Source organism: Lipotes vexillifer, unplaced genomic scaffold (assembly GCF_000442215.2).
Source record: "Lipotes vexillifer unplaced genomic scaffold, Lipotes_vexillifer_v1.1 scaffold680, whole genome shotgun sequence".
Lineage (NCBI taxonomy): Eukaryota > Metazoa > Chordata > Mammalia > Artiodactyla > Lipotidae > Lipotes > Lipotes vexillifer.
Window position 1 is genome coordinate 471,852 of NW_006780838.1, and position 19,397 is coordinate 491,248.

General features: G+C 47.8%; 1 protein-coding gene across 1 annotated transcript in view; it reads left to right on the top strand.

Annotated features, from left to right (window-relative positions):
* Positions 1-19,397, top strand: part of ITGAE (integrin subunit alpha E) — a 48,506-nt gene that overhangs the window by 19,959 nt on the left and 9,150 nt on the right. Inside the window, exons 17-28 of the mRNA XM_007454252.1 lie at positions 1,219-1,349; positions 2,534-2,697; positions 4,117-4,245; positions 8,533-8,606; positions 11,801-11,933; positions 13,767-13,865; positions 14,385-14,464; positions 15,162-15,239; positions 15,999-16,062; positions 16,145-16,252; positions 18,534-18,618; positions 18,851-19,374. Coding sequence (XP_007454314.1) covers positions 1,219-1,349; positions 2,534-2,697; positions 4,117-4,245; positions 8,533-8,606; positions 11,801-11,933; positions 13,767-13,865; positions 14,385-14,464; positions 15,162-15,239; positions 15,999-16,062; positions 16,145-16,252; positions 18,534-18,618; positions 18,851-19,374 — 1,669 coding nt within the window. The remainder of the gene's footprint in view (positions 1-1,218; positions 1,350-2,533; positions 2,698-4,116; positions 4,246-8,532; positions 8,607-11,800; positions 11,934-13,766; positions 13,866-14,384; positions 14,465-15,161; positions 15,240-15,998; positions 16,063-16,144; positions 16,253-18,533; positions 18,619-18,850; positions 19,375-19,397) is intronic.

Below are 19,397 nucleotides of genomic sequence, written 5' to 3' on the forward strand. Positions count from 1 at the left end.
ACGTCTAAAAATGGACTCACCAAAAAAAAAAAAAAAAAAAAGTCAAAACCAACCAAACAAAAACCAAACAAAAAAGGGGACTTCTCTGGCGGTCCAGTGGTTAGGACTCGGTGCTTTCACTGCAGAGGGCGTGGGTTCAGTCCCTGGTCAGGGAACTAAGATCCCGCAAACCCCATGGGGCGGCCAAAAAAAAAAAAAGGACTCATTCCCACCCACCCTTCATTCTCCCCACCTGCCCCTCCCTGGGCTTCCCATCTCAGCAAAGGGTGCCATTTGTTCAGGATAAAAACCCAAGAGTCATCCTTGACTCCTCTTTTTCCTTGCCCTGCCATCCCACCAACAAGTTTTGGTTGGCTCTGCCTCCAAAGTACTCCCTAGTAGTTCATGACATTGTCACCTCTCACCTGGACCACTGCCATGGCATCCTTCCCTGCTTCCACTCCCTGTGCTCCGTTCTCCACACAGCAGCCAGAGAGACCCTTTCATTCTGCTGCTCAAAACCCCTCAGTGGTTCCCACTTAGAGTAAAATCGAAATTCCTTACCATGGCCTGGCCCTGCAGACCCCTCCATCCCCGCCACTAGTTACTACTCTCTGTCTCACTAATTGTGCCCCAGTTATGCTGACTTTTGTGTTCCTCAAACAAAGCAAACTCATTCCTACCACAGGCCCTTTGTATCAGCTGTGCTTTCTGCCTGTAATGCAGTTCCCCTAGATCTTCACAGAGCGGGCTCTTTCTCGGTAACAGAGCTCAACTTAAATGTCTCCTCATTTGTGAGGCCATCCCTGACCACCAGCTAAGTAGCCCCCAGTCTCTATTACCTTATCCTATTTTATTTATTTAGTTAGTTATTTTTTGGCCACACTGGGCAACATGCAGGATCTCAGTTCCCTGACCAGGGATCGAACCCGGGCCCCCTGCGATGGAAGCACGGAGTCTTAACCACTGGACTGACAGGGAAGTCCCAATCCTATTTTATTTTTATCATAGCATTTCCTGTACATAGGATTTTCCTGTTTCTTCTTGTTTATCTGCTTGTTGTCTGTTTTCCCACTAGAGCAGGGCTTATCTCTTTCCCTCTAGTATCCTGAAGACTCAGAATAGCGCTTGGCATAAGCGAGGTGTTCAGTGTATATTCACTGAATGAAGGAAGAGCCCAGGCACTGATCCAGAAGTCCCGTGGTCCCTTCTCATGGTCCTCTTTGCTGTCTTGTTTAGCTCAAGACCTGTGGTTCGTCTGAAGCTGTCCATGACCTTCACCCCCAAGGCACTGCCCATTGGCTTCTACAGCAGCGTGAATGTGAATTTGTGTTTTGAAATCAGCTATGTGTCCCCAGCTGCTGAGTCAGGTACCAGGCAGCCTAGCTGACCCGTCCAGTGCTGTGGTCAGTCCCTGTTGGCTTCAGTGGGGGGCAGGAAAAGAGGGCTGGGTGGGGGCGGGGTGTTACGAAATCCGTCTGTTAGACTTTAGCTCCTTTGACCTTAGGTTCAATTTAATGGGAACCGCCCCAGAAAAGGGTGATCTGCTGTCAAGTCCACACTCTGAAGGGGTCTCTCTGATCCTGTTGGGAAAAGGGGCACTGGATCCCTTCCTTGGGTTGAAGGGTTGAGTTTCTGAAAAAAGACTCAGAAAAAGGCCGGCGCTTCTGCATCTCCACCCGCTGTGCCCACGCCTGCGTGTGTGCGTAGGGCTCCCGAGAAGCGCCTGTCCTCCTCCTCCCTGATCTACATCTTCTCCCCTTGCCTGCCCACCCTGTCTCCCTGGCCCGGGGGGATTGGATAACCTGCCGGAGGCCTGGCCTCCCTTCCCATCCCCTTAGTTGGCACTGGTTGGGAGAACTTCCAGAAGGTATGGCTTTCACAGCCCAGGTATCCCCGCCAACCCAAGAGATCCCCGCCAGAACAATCCCCCAGCAACTGTCCCCAGGGCTGAAGCTCTCAGTGATGTCTTCCGGCAGGTCAGAATGTGCTCCCCCAGGTGGGCTGGCTTTACTGCAAGAGTCCATGATCAAATCTGTTAATCAGGAAAGGGCAGGCCTATCAGTTCCAGCTGTGTAGGCTGAAAGGTTCAGGCCACAGAGCCCAGATGGCAGCTGCTGGGTGGCTGTGTGAGACACTGGGAGGGCGTCTTTCACTCTCCGGGCCCTGGTTTCTTTTCTCCACAGTGTGGGAGCTGGCCCAGGTGGTCTACAAGGCGCTTCCAGCTCTGCTGCCCTCAGCTTTTACTCTGTGGCTTCTCTCTCCACTCCTTGACTTTTTGCTCCTCCTCATCCCCCTCAATCCCAGCCTCCTCCCTAAGTGCTTCTTCCCTGGGGAAGAGACTGGCTCAGCCCCTGGGATGTGCTGCTCCAGGTTTGGGGCTGGTGCACTGAGGCACCCTAGCTGGGTGCCAGAAGGCATGAGAAAAGTACCTTTGGAAATTGGGGAAGTGCCTACGTGGGGTGGTACCACTCAGGAGGGACTCATGGGAGGGCCCTCTGTCTGGGGCTCGCCCATCCCAGTCTCATCAGGAAGACCTGGTCTTCATTCCCAGGCCTCAAAGAGACGTCTCTGAACTTCACTTTGGACGTGGATGTGGTGAAGCAGAGGAAAAGGATGCAGTGTTCAGATGAGAGGCTGTGTCAGAGCTCCCTTAGGGAGTGGGGCACGGGCCCCCGTCCCTGTGAGCCCTTCCTGCTGGTTCCCACAGAGGGACAGGTAAGTGGAGGAGCTTCCAAAAAAAGTCTAGAGGGGTCTGTATTGTTGAGAAAAGAACTGAGGTGCGTGCAGTGAAGCACATGTACCCATACACACAAATGAGGCAACTGAAATAATCATAATAGATTAAGAACCAGATGATGGGGGAATTCCCTGGCCGACCAGTGGTTAGTACTCTGTGCTTTCGCTGCTGAGGGCCCGGATTCTATCCCTGGTCAGGGAACTAAGATCCACAAGCGGCACGATGCGGCCAAAAAGAAAAAAAAAAAAAAAGAACCACATGATGGCATGGGAGGTGGGAGGTGGGAGTTATGGTACCAGAAATCCAAATTAAAGAAACCTACCAAGGGACTTCCCTAGCAGTCCAGTGGTTAAGACTCCTCACTTCCACTGCAGGGGGCGTGGGTTCTATCCCTGGTTGGGAACTAAGATCCCACATGCTGTGCAGAGTGGCCAGAAAGAAAAGAAACCTACCAAAATTGAACACTAAGTAGATCTCTGAGCTTCCTAGAAACTGGACAAAAAGGGAAATTCTCTAATTTCTGACATTTTTCTTGGTAATAAATTGGGAATAACAGGGCTCCCTCCCTCACCGGATAATAAAAGTGGGGCAGAGCGCCCTTGCGTGAGTCAACATCAGAAAACCTGAACGAGAGAAAGTAGAAATAGAAAGACAAAAGTTGTGATTTACAAAAGTTTACTCCTGACAAATGTGCCTAGAGACATGAAAGATGTATTTGTCAGGACCCAGAGCCTGACAGGACCCAGAGTTGTGGACCTAAAAGGATCATTTATTCCAATAAACTCGTAAATTATGCTTCTGACTACACATCTGTTCCCATGTCTGTTGATTGTTAAATGGATTAAGAACGAGTTTCTAGCAAATCTATGGCTTCCTTAAATACAAGCATAACTACCTTTTCCACCTGGGAATCGTGCTCACCTACTCTCAGGTGTTCAAAGCTCCCATCTGGCAGAAAGGCTCAATGAACAAAGAGAAGGGCAAACAGCATCCCAGGCCATCTCCTGGCCTTCAGTTTTTATTTCTCTAGTATATCCTCCGTGTTGCTTGGAGAAAGATCTTTGTAAACACAGATGTGACCATGACTCTTCCCTTTCGTGGCTCCCCTTTGTACTCAGAATAAAGCCCAGGCCAGTTTTTAACTCCTAATGGCCAGAATCCCGTTGTGATTGGGGCAGGAACCATAAGGAGTTACAATGCCCGAGGCCATGGCAGATCAAGGGAGATTTTCCCAGTGCTCTTGGCAGCCTGGCTTATTTGGAAGAGGCTTAGGAATCCTGGCTTACCACTTTCATTGTTTATTTCTTATTGTGACTGCATCAAAGTTAAAAGTATCCTCCTTGTCATCTTCTCCCCCACATCCAACTCCAACCCTGCATTGCTTGGTGACGCTGCAGCTCTGTCAGGAGGACTGCTTCTCCAACATCAGTGTCAAGGTCAGCTACCAACTCCAGACCCCCGAGCGCCGGAGGGACCATCCCCAGCCTATCCTGGACTTCTATGCTGAGCCCTCTGCCATCTTCCAGGTGACTCAGCTCAGACCAGACTCTCCTGGGAGCCATCTCCCTAAAAGTACCTGCTCCCCTGTCTTCAAAGAATGTTAAAGTTGGGAGGGTCTTCAGACAGTATTTAGGCCCCTCACTGTACAAACGGGGATATAGAGTTCCTGAGATGGTGTTAATTTGCCCAGGACCTCACTGGTGGGTAATACACGTCTCCAAACCACCCGCAAGGCTCGTTCTTTTATGTTCACAAAACTGCTACATATTTAATGAAGCATATGAATACATTGCCCACCTTGGCAAGAGTCTCTGATAACGGTGTGGTGAGGGTCCTGTGTGGGGACTGGACTGGAGCCCACCTGCCCCGCACTGCAGAGAGGATGCCCTTTGGCATACCTGCCTGCCCAGGTCCTGCCCAGGCCTTCAGGCTGAATGGCCCACCAGACCTATACCCTAGCAGATGGATAGTGTCACATAACTACAGGAAATCAGAGAGGGAAAAAAAACGGTAAAATTTCTTGATTCTATGATATCTGAGGAGATTTTGTTCCCACTCAGGCCCAGGCCCCCTGGGGTATTCTGTCAGTATTCATTTAGACAGTCTTATGGGGTGCAGAAAAATCAGGATCAAAGAAGTGATAACATGAGCATTGAAAAGTAATAATTACAGTTAGCTGGAATGCATTGAACCTCCAAAAATAAAAATAAGCCAAAAGTAGTTCATGCTGGCACAGTAAAGCTTCAGGTAGCAGAAGTATATTTCTAGGTAATCATAGGACACTCACAACCGTCCAATATTTGTACAAGAATGCTCTATATTAATTCAGTTATATAAGCCTTTAGCTCCAGTTTTGGTTAACACCCAATGCATCAATCACGAATATGGTAAATAGAAATAAGAGAGCAACATAATCAGGTTGACTGTTCCTATTGTTCGTCTGCCCAGGAAGAGGGAGAATCAGGTTCCCGATGAGCAAAGATTCTCATTTTAATTTTTTAGGCACACTTATTTTAAATTTATAATAGTATATTAATTTTCTAAATTTTTAAAATTTGCCATTGACACTTAGATGGTTCAGAAAAGACTGGGAGAACTAATTATTTAAAGTTTTGTCAATAAGCAGATTATCACGAATTATATATATTCTGTTTTAAGAAAACTTTAGTTTGAAATATTTTGCTTACTAAAAAGTTAGAATTGTCCAAAGAATTCCCATCCTTTATCCAGATTCCCCAGATGTTAACATTTTTTTTTTTTTTTTTTTTTTTTTCCTTTGCGTTATGCGGGCCTCTCACTGTTGTGGCCTCTCCCATCTGCGGAGCACAGGCTCCGGACGCGCAGGCTCAGCGGCCATGGCTCACGGGCCCAGCCGCTCCGCGGCATGTGGGATCTTCCCGAAATGGGGCACGAACCCGCGTCTCCTGCATCGGCAGGCGGACTCTCAAGCACTGCGCCACCAGGGAAGCCCCCAACATTTTTTTTTTGATGTTAACATTTTAACCTTTTATCACATTTGCTTTATTCTCTGTCTCTCTCTCTCTATATATATAAAATCTCATATATATCTTAGATATATACATATCTATATTTCTGAACTATTTGAGAGTTAGTTACAGATATGATGCGTCTCTACTCCCAATACTTGAATATGTATTTCCTAAAAAACAAGGACACTGTCTTACATAACCACAGTACAATGATCAAAATCAGGAAATTTACAATGATGAAACACTATAATCTACAAACTTTATTCAAATACCACCAGTTGTCCTATTAATGTCCTTTTTAGCAAAAGAAAAGAAATTTTTTTCTGGATCAGGATAATTCCTTACTTTTGTTTAACCTCCTTTAATCTTGAATAATTTCTCAATCTTTCTTTGTCTTTAATGACCTTACATTCTTGAAGGGTACAGGCCACTTATACTGTAGAATGTTCCTCAACCTGTCTTCGTCTGATGTTTCCTCATGGTTAGATTCAGGTTATGCATTTTGGGCAGGAATATCCCAGAAATGAAGTCTCACCCCTCTAAGTGCATCGTATCCGAGGCACATCATGTTAATTTGTCCCATTCCTGATGCTGTTTCCCTTTGTAATTAATAAGTATCTTATGGGGAGATGCTTTGAGACTATGCATATATCCTGTTTAACATCCATTCAGGATTCTTACCTTAATCAATTATTAGTTTGATGGTTTGGCAAAGAGGTTTTAAAAAAAACTATCCCACTGATAAAATGGATGAGGAGAAATGATTTGGTGTTAGGTCAGGCACATAGATGTTTCCAGAGAATGAGTTCTAGCTGGGAGCTTAGGGTGTTATAATCGTGCTGAAAGAGAGCAGGCTGCTTGACTGTATTAAAAACAAAACTAAAAAAACCTGCCCCCAATTGTTGACCCAGTCAGATAGAGCTCCAAGCTCTGACTCCTGTGAACTGCATCTCCCTTCTCTGGGAAGCAGAAGGTTTTCTTTCTAGCTCTGGGCTCCCACTCTAGCTCCAGGTCATGGAAACAGTCCTTGCTGCTGTTTAATAAAGCTGCTGTGATGGTCACTGGCTGCTGGGAAGATAAATGCAGAGATTCCCCAGTTAGAGAGCTGGCTGTGGTTCCTCCAGAATAAAAAATAGACCAGCACCTTTAGAAAACTTGATTTTTCAGCCTGAGCTGGAGCTTTTCAACCTTGACTGGGCCTTTTGGACCCAGTGCGACTTTCTGAATTTGTTTGGTGTAGGCAAGATTGCAAGGCGGAATATTTAACCTACAGAGAAGACTAGCCATGGGGGTAGAGGACCTCCCGGGACTGGACCTTGACAGTATTTGGTTATTTACCTCCTTTTGTCCCCTGCTGTTGCTGCTCTACTTAAGAGGACTAAGGAAGCTTTTCTTCACCTGGGTTTTCCTCTCCCAAATGTTCAAAATAGTGAGTTGTGAGTGTTGCTGCTTAATTAGCATAATATGAAAGCGACAGGCATTCCCACCATTTCACAAAGGTCACCCCATTTTTTTTTTCTTTTCCTGAACACATATTGTGTGTCAGCCATTTTTCTTTCTTTTTTAACATCTTTATTGGGGTATAATTGCTTTACAATGGTGTGTTAGTTTCTGCTTTATAACAGAGTGAATCAGTTATGCATATACATATGTTCCCATATCTCTTCCCTCTTCGTCTCCCTCCCTCCCACCCTCCCTATCCCACCCCTCCAGGCAGTCACAAAGCACCGAGCCGGTATCCCTGTGCCATGCGGCTGCTTCCCACTGGCTATCTACCTTACGTTTGTTAGTATATATATGTCCATGTCTCTCTCTCGCCCTATCCCACACAGCGCACCCTTCCCCCTCCCCATATTCTCAAGTCCGTTCTCCAGTAGTCTGTGTCTTTATTCCTGTTTTACCCCTAGGTTCTTCATAACATTTTTTTTTTCTTAAATTCCATATATATGTGTTAGCATACGGTATTTGTCCTTCCCTAACCCAATCCAAAAATGGGCAGAAGACCTAAATAGACATTTCTCCAAAGAAGATATACAGACTGCCAACAAACACATGAAAGAATGCTCAACATCATTAATCATTAGAGAAATGCAAATCAAAACTACAATGAGATATCATCTCACACCAGTCAGAATGGCCATCATCAAAAAATCTAGAAACAATAAATGCTGGAGAGGGTGTGGAGAAAAGGGAACACTCTTGCACTGCTGGTGGGAATGTGAATTGGTTCAGCCACTATGGAGAACAGTATGGAGGTTCCTTAAAAAACTACAAATAGAACTACCATATGACCCAGCAATCCCACTACTGGGCATATACCCTGAGGAAACCAAAATTCAAAAAGAGACATGTACCAAAATGTTCATTGCAGCTCTATTTACAATAGCCCGGAGATGGAAACAACCTAAGTGCCCATCGTCGGATGAATGGATAAAGAAGATGTGGCACATATATACAATGGGATATTACTCAGCCATAAAAAGAAACGAAATTGAGCTATTTGTAATGAGGTGGATAGACCTAGAGTCTGTCATAGAGAGTGAAGTAAGTCAGAAAGAGAAGGTCACCCCATTTTTGACCTTGGCCAGTGGCGTGACGCATGGTACCTGTGTTGTAGGACCAAGCACATCCCCATCCCTGACAAGCCAAGGAATGCCACAGTCACAGCTCTCACGGCCATGTGGACACAACCCCTGCCTGTCAGCCTTCACCTGCACTTCTCAGAGTCAGCAGGAGGGACAGGAATGTGCTAAGGAGATCATGAAGCAAGGCGGGGATGGCGGGGTCCCTGGGCTGATCCTGCCTCTCTCTGTCTGGTTACAGCTGCCCTACGAGAAGGCCTGCAAGAATAAGCTGTTCTGTGTCGCTGAGCTGCAGTTGGCCACCACCCTCTCTCAGTGAGTTGAATCCAGTCGTCGTGGTTTCTGCAGTTAACTTCCTCCTGAAGGCTTACCTGGGCAAACCCCTCACCAGGACGGACCGCTCACGTCCTCCCCCTTCCCCTCATGGCCCACAAAGGGCTTCTGCACTTATTATCTCTTGCTTCCCCACCCACCCAGTGAGGGAGGCAAGACAGAAATTTGTATTCCTATTTTATAGATTAGGCAACAGACTCGGTAGTTGAGGGCCTGTGTGGGGTCACATGATCATCGGGTGGACTTACACCCAGGTCTCTGGACATCCCGGACAACGCTATTTTCGTTAACTCAGTGTCTCTCACTCCTAGGACCACCTCAGTTAGAGGTAACCTCTTCCCTGGCTCACCTCTTAACCAGATTACTTAATTCATTGCATATTTATGGAGCATCTCCTCTGTGCCCAGCACTCTACGTGCTAGAGATACATCAGTAAACAACACACAAAAATCCCGGCCCTTCTGGTGCTTTTAGGGGGAGAAGATAATAAATAAGTCAGCTTTGTGTTGATGAGATGTATCAGTACTATGAAGAGAAAGAAGGCAGGGAAGGTGGGACAGAATGTCGGCGGGGAGGAGGGGTGGCAGTTTTAAATAGAGTGGTCAGGAGAATGTTCACGGAGAAGGTGACATTTGGGTGCATGCAAGAGGAGGTGGAGGAATGAACTCTGCGGGTGTCTGAAGGTAGAGCACCTGCAGATGCCCTGGAGATGGGAGGAACAGCCAGGACACCAGCTTGGTTGCAGATGAGGGAGGGAGAGGTCACGTGAGGGGAGGAAAGGTCATACGTAGCTGCATCTCCATGAGGACTTTTACCGCGAGCTGAGAAGTCAGAGGAATGACATGACCATGCACTTTAACAGGATCATTCTTGCTGCTGTGTTCAGAGTAGACTGTAGGAGCAAAGGTGGAGGCGGGGCAATAGGAGGGAGCTATTGTAGTAACTCGGGTGAGAAGTGATGTGACTTAGGCCAGCGTGGTGGCAATGAAAGTGGTTATATTTTGAAGTTAGAGCCCACAGGATTGGATGACAGATTGGATGTGGGGAGTGAGAGAAAGAGAGGGGTCTAAGAAGTCCTTCAACGCTTCAGCCTGAGCATCTAGAACTGTGCTGTCCAATACAATAGGCTCTGGTCACACTTGGTTATTTAAATTGAAATTAATTAAAATTAAATTTTAGTTCCTTAGTTGCACTGGGCCCATTTCATGTGCTCAGGATCCGCATATGGCTAGTGGTATTAAACACCACAGAATAGGTCATTTTCACTACTGCCAAAGTTCTGTTGGACCACACTGTATTCTAGAATGATGGTGATGTCAAGAACTGAATTAGGGAAGCTTTTGGAAGAATCGTTTTGGAAGGCAGGGTGGGGAGGAAGAGATCGTGAGTTTGGTTTTGGACAGGTGGTGGTCTTAAAATGCCTTCCCTGACTCCTAGTGCTGTGTGTGTAACATGGCACTGATGGCCAGCTGGCCGGAGTTGGCATCTCTGGGGAAGAGCACTGTTCTCTGAGTCCTGGTAAGCCTTCTCATAGACATTTGCAGGACTTGTGTTTCAGATGTGGATGGCTTAGCGCTGCCCCTCTCAGTCACTAAGGATCCAATTCAAGGCTTTTGAGTGCTTTGGAAGCCAGCCTAACAAGGAGACGCAGTTGTTTCTAACGGAATTAATTACAGCCGAGAAAGCCCTCCCAGCCACGTCCTTGAGAAGCAGACAGTGAAACAGCTGGCCCTACATCACCCCCTAGTGTTCACAGCCAGCAGTCTCTTCTTTTTTCAAAAGTATTGAACCTAATCCTTAGCAACCAAATGTCTCAATGGCTTTGACCTTTTTTGTGGACAGGGATCTCCTAAAGAATCTAAGGGAGACTACAGAGCTTTCTCCCTAGAAGATCACACTTGCATATATTGGTGTTTGCATTTGGGGCCCTCTGAAACTGCCCCGGCCCTCAGGTTGAGAACCCCTGGTAAATATCCCAATGACTCTCAGATCTCTCTCCTGGGCTCTAGAACAGGATACCTTACTGACATTTCAACATCTCTGCCTTCCTGTCCTCTGGGCACCTCTCATCATGCCCTGGACTGAACCCATCTGATCAACTTCTGCCCTCTGGTCTTCCCCCTGTGTTCTCTCCCTCATGACTAGCCCCACTCGGTCATCCAAGCTGGAAACTCAGGAGGCATCCTCGACTCCTCTCTCATTTTTGTGCTGCTTGCAAGCATGGCCTTATCACCTCTGGTTTCTACCCCCTCCCCATCCCCACTAGTACTGTCTGATGTCAGGCCTGTATCATCTCCCAGATGGATCCCCACACAGGCTCTGCCTCTGCCCCTTCTAGCCCTCCAATCTATCCTTTTCTCAGCTGTGATAAAAACAGAAACAACAAGACACAGGTCACATTACTCTCGAGAGCTGCATATTCCATCTTTGAACCTTTCAGAGGGTTAGAAAGTTTTCTTCGTTGTTGATATGTTTCCCTGTAGGTCTCAATTATGGTGCCTCAGCGGATGGAAAGAAGCACTTACATGTCCCCACGTCTTCTCCAGGCTGAACAGATTCATGTTTTAACCCACAGCCTTTAAATTGGAAGGGCCGGGATGATTTTGTGGGTGGGAAGGCTGAGGCCAAGACAGGGGCAGGGGCAGCATCTGTCCCCCGTGTGCTATTTCTCCCATGTCTAGCAGGGTGTCTGGCACAGAGAAAGTCTTCTGTAAATGTATGTGAGATGGATGAATCTGTGTCACGAAGTACGTTGCCTGGGGTCACAGTGCGTTCGTGGTAGAAAGAGGGTTTAGATCCAATTCTCCCAACTCCCTTTTGAGGCTGCTGGACCTCAGGCAAGTTAGTTATCCTCCCTTGGCTTCTGTTCCCTTCTCTATAGAACAGAGAGCAACCGTACTATTTCATAGGGTTATTACGAGGATTAACTGAGCGTGTGAAGCATTTCACACAGTCCTTGACACCTGGTAAACATTACATGAATGGTCATGTCACACAGCAGCTGAGGTATGGCAGTCCAGATGTTTGCTTATGTTGAGGGGAAGAAAATCTAGGCTAAATGTATCCTTTAAGCAATTTATCTAAGAAGTTAGTTAAAAAGGTGCTGTTGTATTGCACTGAGGTTTGTACAGATTAAATAAACTGGTAACATTTATCTATTTGCCTACCCTGTGCAGGCAGGAATTGGTGGTGGGTCTCACAAAGGAGCTGAGCATGAACATTAGCCTAACTAACTCTGGGGAAGATTCCTACATGACAAGCATGGCTTTGAATTACCCCAGAAACTTGCAGTTTAAGAGGATACAAAAGGTAACTGTGACAGCGTTTGGGAACCACACTGCTCGTGGCTTTCCCTTGTGGCATACTTGCTTTGTTACGGCAACCTCCTAACTCTGCCTCCGGCCTCACCCTGGTCCATCCAGTAAATGATTAATTAACTAGATGGATCCCCCCCCTCTAATCCAACTATATGCCATGGATCCTATCATGTCATTCTCTGCTTTAAAAATCTTCAGTGGTGCTATTTTGCTGCCTAATCACTCCTTTTGCTTGCAGCCTTTCTTTTTTTAAAAAATAAATTTATTTATTTTATTTATTCATTTTTGGCTGCATTGGGTCTTTGTTGCTGCACGCGGGCTTCCTCTAGTTGCGGTGAGCGGGGGCTACTCTTCGTGCAGTGTGTGGTCTTCTCATTGTGGTGGCTTCTCTTGTTGTGGAGTGTGGGCTCTAGGCGTGCAGGCTTCAGTCGTTGTGGCACGCGGGCTCAGTAGTTGTGGCTCACGTGCTCTAGAGCGCAGGCTCAGTAGTTACGGCACACGGGATTAGTTGCTTCGTGGCATGTGGGATCTTCCTGGACCAGGGCTTGAACCCGTGTCCCCTGCATTGATTGGCAGGCGGATTCTTAACCACTGCACCACCAGGGAAGTCCCCTTGCAGCCTTTCTTAACTAGAGTTCTGAGAGAGAAATAGTCTCTAATAAAGTAGCTTGGACTGGAAAGTAAGAGTCTGCTTGGCCTTTCATCAGCCTGGGAGCACAGACTCAAAGCCAGCTAGCTGCAAGATACTAGGAAACAGTATTTCTCCCAAGAACACCCTGCAGCTGTAAAGTATTGTTAACACTGAAAAATTTTGTTCCCTAAAATCATAGGCAGTCAGAAACTTTGCTGTTTGAAGTTTTATCTGTAATTGTGAAACCATCTTACTCTTGCCTGGAGAGTCTAAGCCACTTTGACAAAGAGAAGCACTCTCATTTTCCATCTGAGGCTTGGAGCTTCAGGTAAAATGTTTCTGGACATAACTTTTCACATTCACCTTAATAGTTTCCAAGGACATGGGTCCCTGAGTCCACTTTGCAGTCCAGACCTGATGCTGAGTGGCCTTTTACACACAGCCCTGCTTTGTTTTGGGCCTATCAAAACAATGCTTTGTTTACATTTCCCCTGAACTCCACCTTTCCCCAGAATCCTTTAATAACTATCTTTTCCTTTGTTTGGTGAAATACACCACAGTGCAGTTTTCCTCATTGTAATGAGTCAACAAACGTGGCTTTGTCATACTACGACTGTGTCCCTAGTGGTCTGAGGCTATCTGGGCTAAGACGGCATCCATTACATGAGAAGAATGCCATGATCTCCTAAGCATCTAGAATGGAACTAGATGCAGCATCCTTGGGAGAATTAAGAAAATAGTAGTTACTCAAGTCATTTTCTGTATTCAGTGGTCTGGATGAGGAACCATGGCTGAAAAAGGCTGCATGGCAGTGCTTGGGCTCATGCTGGCCTTCCAGCCTGGTCAGTACATGAAATCTGCATTGGTCCAAGGCCCAGTTCAAATGTTTCCTTCCCCATGAAGCCTTTGAATCCTCCTGGTTGGACCTCATCTTTCTCTACTGCTTTTCTCTGTACTGCTCTCACAGAACCACTCCTTAGGCCTTGTATTTAAATTCCTCAACCATCTAGCATTGAGCCCTTACTGCCCAGCTTGTGAGGGAGACAAGGACAGAGTCTAATTTATTTGTGTCCCTTGCTCCTGGCAGGGCGTCTGGCATGTTGAATTGGTGTGAGGAAACTGCTCCTTTTTTTGCCGTTTAAAATCAATGTCAAAAACAAAACAAAACAAAAACAACATCTTTTATGTTAACAGCCTCCTTCTCCAAACATTCAGTGCGATGACCCTAAGCCAGCTGCTTCTGTCCTGGTCATGAACTGCAAGATCGGTCACCCCATACTCAAGAGGTCATCTGTGAGTCTGTTTTGATTGGCTGACTCTTCTCACTACCCTGGGATTGGTGTCTTCTACTTTCCAGTCTCATTAGAATCTCAGTTGCAGTCTCCACACTTCTCTTAGAGCGCTCAGAGCGGCCAAGCGTGCTCTGAAAGTGGGGAGTGGTGGGGCTGAGGGACACAGCCACAGATAAATGGTCGACGCACACCAGTACAGCAGAGTGAAGCTGGGTGCAGTATGGAAGGAGCATCAGACCCAAAGTTATGAGTCCCTGATCTGCCACTGATTATCTCTGTGCTGTGGGAAATCTCTGAGGCAGCCTCCTCAACTGTAAAGGGAATAATCCTGTCTGCCCCACTTACTCCATCTTGACATTGTGCGGCTTAACGTGGAATAACGGGCCTTGCAGCATGCTGTGCTACAAAAACGTGAGGCGTATGAATTACGTTTCCCAGGTCTGTTTAGTTAGTAGGAAGCAGTTTGAGTTGTGAGCGGTATAAAGGGGAATCAAGTGACCTTTTTTGTTTGTTTAAACAGGCAGACTTTTCATTGGTTTGGCAGCTGGTGGAGAGTGCCTTTCCAAACAGGACAGCCGGCATCGCTGTGACAGTCACCAAGTAAGCAATGCCTGTGTTACAGCAGGCCCAGCCCGTAGCCCTGCAAGAAGCCTCCCTCCCATGTGCGTGCCTAATAGCTCTGGCTCCCTCACTGCCCAGGAAGGGGAACCTCAGTGAGCCCTGAGAAGGCACGTGTGTCCCTGCTGTGACTTGGCTTTCCCTTCTTGTTATCGAAGATATTTAAAATGTTCTTTTACTGACACAGTAAAACTATGGTATGGTCTGGAAGAATGAGCTTTGGACTGGAGCTCTAATTCTGGTTCATTTAACTTCAGAGAAGCTCTGTCTTCTGCAAAACCTCTATGTTTGGGGTAGAGTCGGGTACGGTGTTGGGAAAATTTTCAAACAGGGGTGATTCTGCCCCCAGGGGCAACGCCTGAAAACACTTGACTGGCACCACTTGGGGCGGGTGCTACTGGCATCTAGTGGGTAGAGGCCTGGAACATTGCTAAACATCCTACAATATACAGAACAGCCTCTCACAAAGACTCATCTGGCCCCAAATGTCAATATTATCAAGGTTGAGAAACCCTTTTAAAATCAGTTTCTCTAAGTATGGTCTTCTAGCGTCTTCTGCACTCTAATTGCTTATCTCCCAGAGTCTTTTCTATCTGACCCGCAGTGATCCCAGGAAGCCAAGGTAAGAAGCCATGTGTACAAAGCAGGTGTGCTGTAAACTGACATTCTTATTTCCTAGTTCCAATGAAAGAAGGTCTTTGGTCAGTAAGACCCACAGCCTTCATTTCAAACATGCCTTCATTGCAGTTCTTCCCAAGTAAGTACTTCCAAGGGGCCCACACCTGCGGGACAGCTTCAGGCATTTTCTCTTGTGGGTGGAACTTGTGGTCAGGGTAGATGTGGGCATTGCCTTTCCCTGAGAGGAGGCTGCTTAGAACCCAGGCGCCCAATGACGTCTAGGGCACTAACAGTTGGGTCCTAGAAACCCCATGGTCATAATCAAAGGAGGAGCAGTGCAAACTGGTCTTGATACAAAAGGGAACTGATGTGATGCTAAGGAGGGAAGAGAGGGGCTATGGCATTGGAAAGAAAGGAAGGAAAAAAGTAAGGCCACTCTAAGGCATTATAATTAGATACAGAACCAGCCCAAATATACAGAATTCGAATATTCTAACCTGATCCCAACTGCCCTACCACCACCTTACATTTTGATATTCAGCTTTGATCCCTATTAAGGATCAGGTGCCCTCTGTCCTAGTGTATCCAATTGGTAGCATTGAGGTTTTTTTTTTGGTTTTTTTTTGTTTTTTTTTTTCTTGCGTTATGCGGGCCTCTCACTGTTGTGGCCTCTCCCATTTGCGGAGCACAGGCTCCGGACGCGCAGGCTCAGCAGCCATGGCTCACGGGCCCAGCCGCTCCGCGGCATGTGGGATCTTCCCGAAACGGGGCACGAACCCGCGTCTCCTGCATCGGCAGGCGGACTCTCAAGCACTGCGCCACCAGGGAAGCCCAGCATTGAGGTTTTTTAAAATGTGAAAGGGGCCTTGAGGCCTAACCCATGTCCTCTCAAATGCAGACCATCAGTGACATACATGAACACAAGCCAGGGGCTTTCCCACCACAAAGAGTTCCTCTTCAATGTAAGTGCTGTGCTTGTCATTGCAAAGCCACAGGTGGCAAAGCAACATCAGCCGTGACTTCCCGCTCTGATTTATTTTGCAGATACATGGGGAGAACCTCTTTGGAGCCGAGTTCCAGCTGCAAATTTGTGTTCCAGTTAAATTACAAGGTTTCCAGGTCATAAGAGTGAAGAACCTGACCAAGACTCAGGTACATAGAGGCGGTTCTATATCACCATCACATCTCTTTCCAGAGTGACTGTGGACTCTCAAAGGTATAAAAACTAGAACTCTAGAAAAGGAGTAGAAAAAGATTAGTTAACCTGGGAACACATTTTAGGAGTAGATTACCAAAGTCACGTTCACAAGGAATATTAACCACTCAGCCCTTAAAACGACATTCCAGTTTTTCTTCCCTTGATGAAAAAATATGCAAAATTCAAACGTTTTGAGTAGCCATGGAGACATTTATTTTCCATTTGAAAATCATCGATAAATTCTGCTTCTCTTTGTGACTGGCAAATGAGCTTGATAAACATGTGGCATTTCTCGCACTTCTCCCTATAAACTGCCTACCACCTTCCTTCCTGCTTGCCTTCCAGTCTGTCTGCCTAGGACTCTGCTCTGCTACGGCCTCTTTGCTCTCAGCTGGCTCCCGGTCTGTCAAAGCCAGCCTTGTGACACCTACAGCAACAGGCTCTGATCGGTTTTGACAGCTGAGGCCTTGGGCTTTCCTTTTTTTTCCTGCTCAGGCTACATAAAGTGTCAAGGCTCAAAAAGGAAAATGTGGAAAGGAATTTACAAAATGGAGTCTGCTGACAGAAAGAGGGCTTTTCGGTTGTAAACACTTGTTCTCGTGTATAGTTTATTTTTACAGAACATTTGTTAAGTTTAAACATTTCAACAAACATTTCAGCTTCCACTTGGAAACAAAATTCTTGTTTGAAAAGCTGAGTGGAAACCTGTAAGAACAGGAATCCCACCCTGCTGTGGGGATAGAGGTTAAAAACGGCATCAGGGGCTTCCAGACCTGTGCCCCCTCCTTTGGGAGCAGTCAGCAACCCCAGGTTACTTAAACAGACTGTGCTGGCAGAGCAGGTCTGTGGCAGAGCTGAAGTTCAACATAGTCTGATGGAAATGCTTGATCTTTCTCCTCATTTTCTTCAAGGCAGGGGTGTTACCTTTGCTCTTGAAGGTCATTTGTTTCAGGATCTTATCTGTGAGGTAGTGTAGCCAGAGCACGTTGTTATAAGGGTGATATTCGTCCCAGCAGTTGTTGTTTTCCTTCCTCATCAGCCTGTAGATCTCAAACTGGTAGTCACCTTCTCCTGTAAACAGGTCTTGGTCCATGGAAATGTCACAGAAAACCACGATCCCGTCCCGCTCCAAGCGTGACAGGGTGTAGTCGATGATGTTGACCTGTAGCCCTCGGGTGGGGATGGAGCTCGTCTTCCCATTGAGGGTGTAGTGGAGCTCTTTGAGGCTGGTTTTCTTTAAGAGCACGTTCCCCCAGTGCAAGTCTCGGTGCTCAAAGTTCAGAGATGCCTCTGCCACTGCAAGGGACGCAGTGATCTGGTGCAGAATGCTCTTTGCAGTGGCGATGGAGGACAGCTTCGTTCTCATTTGCTCTAAGTCGATCCCTCCAAACTCAAATTCCAGCAGGATGAAGAGCTGGTCTTCCTCAAAAAAGTCAGGCCGGTCATTTGCAGACCCTTTGGTTGAGTTATAGCGATCCCAGGCCTGGAGGAGCAAGGGAGGGTAAGATCCTTGAACACAGTGTACTGAGTTCAGCCCAATGAAGCCTTCTGTACGGTTGCATACCTCATCAGACAAGAGGCTCAACTCTTTGGAGATGATGATCTCTGGCAGGATTTCCTCAAAAGTTTTCTGATGAGCTCCATTGACTAACTTCTGTCCTTCAATGGCAATGATTTTTAGGGCCACAGGTGTGTGGTTAGCAACTGTTTGAAACACTTCGCCAAACACCCCTTCCCCAATCTTCTCACAGCATTCCAGTTTTTCTGAGGAAAGGCAGTCGCCGAAGGGGATAGGACCCTCCTGACTGCATTCCCCATAAACCTTTTCTGCATCAGATGCCTTTTTGTCTGTGGCATGTCGTGTCTTCAAGGGGGTGAGCAAATACATGGAGGAGAAGTGCCAAGGGTACAGGGCACTGTTTGTTCTGTTTGTGACAGGAAGGTTTGAATATTCTGATATGAGGGACTCAGAGAGAGAACTGGCAATGGTGTAGACGCTGCACACTTTTGACACAGAGGTCACCATCTTCTTCTTGTGCAAGCTGAAGGAGGCCCTGGCTTTGGTCCAAGAGCAGGCATTCTGTAAAGGAGTCAGGTCCTGGGTGACGAATGAATCTTTTTCCATCTTTTGGCCTTTTTTAAAGTGGTGGTGATGGTGGAGGGAGGTTTCTGCTGTCTCTTGATGCTTCCTTTTCCGGCTTGGCCTGGTTCTCTCAGGCCTGTTGCTTTTCCCAGGTGCCATACCGCCCTTGCACCCACGGGCCTCCCCGTATTCCATCTGGACAGCCTCCTGAGACCCAGCCTCTCGACCGGAGTCCTGGTCCGTGGCCCTCTGCTTACCCGTGCTGTGTGAACCTGGGCTCTCCAGCCTCCTCCCCACCAGTTCCCTGTCACAGCAGGACTCCCGCATATTCTTCCCATCTGGCCCAAGCTCAGAATCCTCAGATTTTCCTGAGTCCAAAAAGCTACAGAGAGCTGACCTGAGGCTGGCACGGGCTTGGTGGGCCAACCTGCTGAGCCTGCCTCCTGCTGTCTCTGCCTCCTGGGAACAGGGGAGAGGCTCCTGGTCCAGGGAGGCTTCTGGAAGGTGGAGGCCGCTCGGAGCTTCAGAGGCTGCATCCAGAAAGGCGGAGGGGTCGGTACAGATGCTGTCTCCTGGCGCAGGGGACCCGGGGCCGGGAGAGGCCGGAGAACTCAACAGGGAGGCCCTGGTGCTCAGCTCGCCGCCGGCCCTGGGCTGGCCGCACACACTGAGGTCCGGGCTCAGGAGGCCCGGGTGGCCGCTGGGGAAGGGCGGCGGTCCGAGCGCCCCGCAGGGGGTGCTGCACTTCTGCGGGCACCGCGCTCGCAGCCTCAGGCGTCTCGGGGTCGCGATCAGACTCGGCCGGTCCTTGGAGAGTCGGCCGCCAGCGCGCCTCCGCCGCTGACCCACCGGGCTGCTGGGGAAGTCGGGGTCGTCAGGATCGTCGGAGACGATCGTCGGAGACTGCGAGGGGCCGCCGCCGCTGGCGTCGCTGCTACTGCTGCTGAAGAAACGCTTCTGGTCTTGCGGCGGGAACCACTGCACCGCTGCCTGGCCCGGACGCCGCCGCGGCCCCC